General features: G+C 38.7%; 1 protein-coding gene across 1 annotated transcript in view; it reads right to left on the reverse strand.

Annotated features, from left to right (window-relative positions):
* Positions 1-719, reverse strand: part of MCU (mitochondrial calcium uniporter) — a gene marked incomplete at its 5' end in the record, with an annotated part of 168,890 nt that extends 168,171 nt beyond the window's left edge. The window contains one exon of the mRNA XM_027768920.1: positions 681-719. Within this exon, the coding sequence (XP_027624721.1) occupies positions 681-719 (39 nt within the window). The remainder of the gene's footprint in view (positions 1-680) is intronic.
* Positions 720-1,479: the final 760 nt, after the last annotated feature.

Consider the following 1,479-nt stretch of genomic DNA (forward strand, 5'->3'; position numbering starts at 1 on the left):
ATATATACATACACACACACACACACACACACACACACACACACACTCCTGTCACTGAATGCCAATACTCATTGAGAAAGCAAGAACAAGTGAGAGAGAATATATAGTGAATGAAAGAAAAGATGAAAGAAGTTGAACTGTCATCACAGCTTTCCATTTCATTAACCTTGTATTAATCATACCACTGCATACTATCCTGTAAATATTTACTTGCTACTGAGCACTAGGATAGAGGTCTTGGCTTAGTTTTTGCTTTAGAACCCTACTTGAATTCAAATGCAGTTTTAGCAAGTTTATACTTAGACACAATTTGAAACTTGGTTCTTCTATAGCAGGAGTTGGCAAATTTTCTCTCAAGGGATCAGATAATAAATATTTTAAGTTTTATGAACCATATGGTCTGTGTGGCAACAACTCAACTTTGTTGTTGTAGAGCAAAGACAGCCACAGTAAAAAAATGTAAACAAGTTGATTTGTCCGTGTTTTAATAAAACTTGGTACAATATAACAAAAACAAGCAGGGGTCTAGGCTATAATTTGCCAACACTGGTTCTATAGTGACAGGGGTAGGAAAATCAACTGGCAAGATAGATGTTGTAAAACCATCTCATGAGTTCTCAGTGAAATAAGCTGTTTTGTTTGCAGGGAGAAAATGCTTATGAATCACGATCTTCACATACCTGAGAATGTTCAAGTTTCCCCTGCGTGAACAGGTCACATCACCAATACCTAAGACAGAGCAGGAAAACACTCTCCCTTACATGGTTGTCATGACATAACAGGGATGTGTTAATTTATACAGGCAAAATTTACAAGATGACCTGTAAAAGTAAAATACCAGGTTTTAGCAACTTTAGAGATAAACACAGAGATCTAAATTCGATGACTGTCAGTTATCACTCCTTCCATATATTAAGCCAAATTAAATTAAACATCAAGGTGATTGGCTTTCCTGGGAGTGGTTCTGTTTCCATGAAAAACAGTTGGTTTCGACCAGCAGTTAGGCATCTATAACCTGATAAATTTCCAGGAGGCCAGAAGAACTAAGTGTTTGAGCTTACACAGTTCTGATGTATTCTGGTCTAGAACAAGGGATGCTCACCAATATGAATAGTAAATAAGGTCAATATCAGATCTATCATCCCCTAGGGTGTACCCTAATAAAAAATGTCCCGTTCTGTAATAATCACCTCACTAAACTCAGCCTCATGTTAGCTACCAGGTGTTCACTAGCAGGCTGGAGCAAAGAGCTGGCCCACGAGGATCAAGCAAGTGCCTTTTTAAAAACTAATCTTAAGAAGTTCCTCTGGATGGCTTTGCACAGTAAGCAAAAACCATGCCAAATAGTAAAAAAGGCACTTACTTGACTCCCACAGGTCAACTCCACACTCTAGCAGCTAAGATGTCACTGGCATGGTACATGGAGAGTGAGGTGGAAACGGTATCTTGCCAACCACTGAAGGGATGGTAGTGAGAGAC

Source organism: Tupaia chinensis, unplaced genomic scaffold, assembly GCF_000334495.1.
Source record: "Tupaia chinensis unplaced genomic scaffold, TupChi_1.0 Scaffold148012_1, whole genome shotgun sequence".
In the NCBI taxonomy this organism is placed as follows: domain Eukaryota; kingdom Metazoa; phylum Chordata; class Mammalia; order Scandentia; family Tupaiidae; genus Tupaia; species Tupaia belangeri.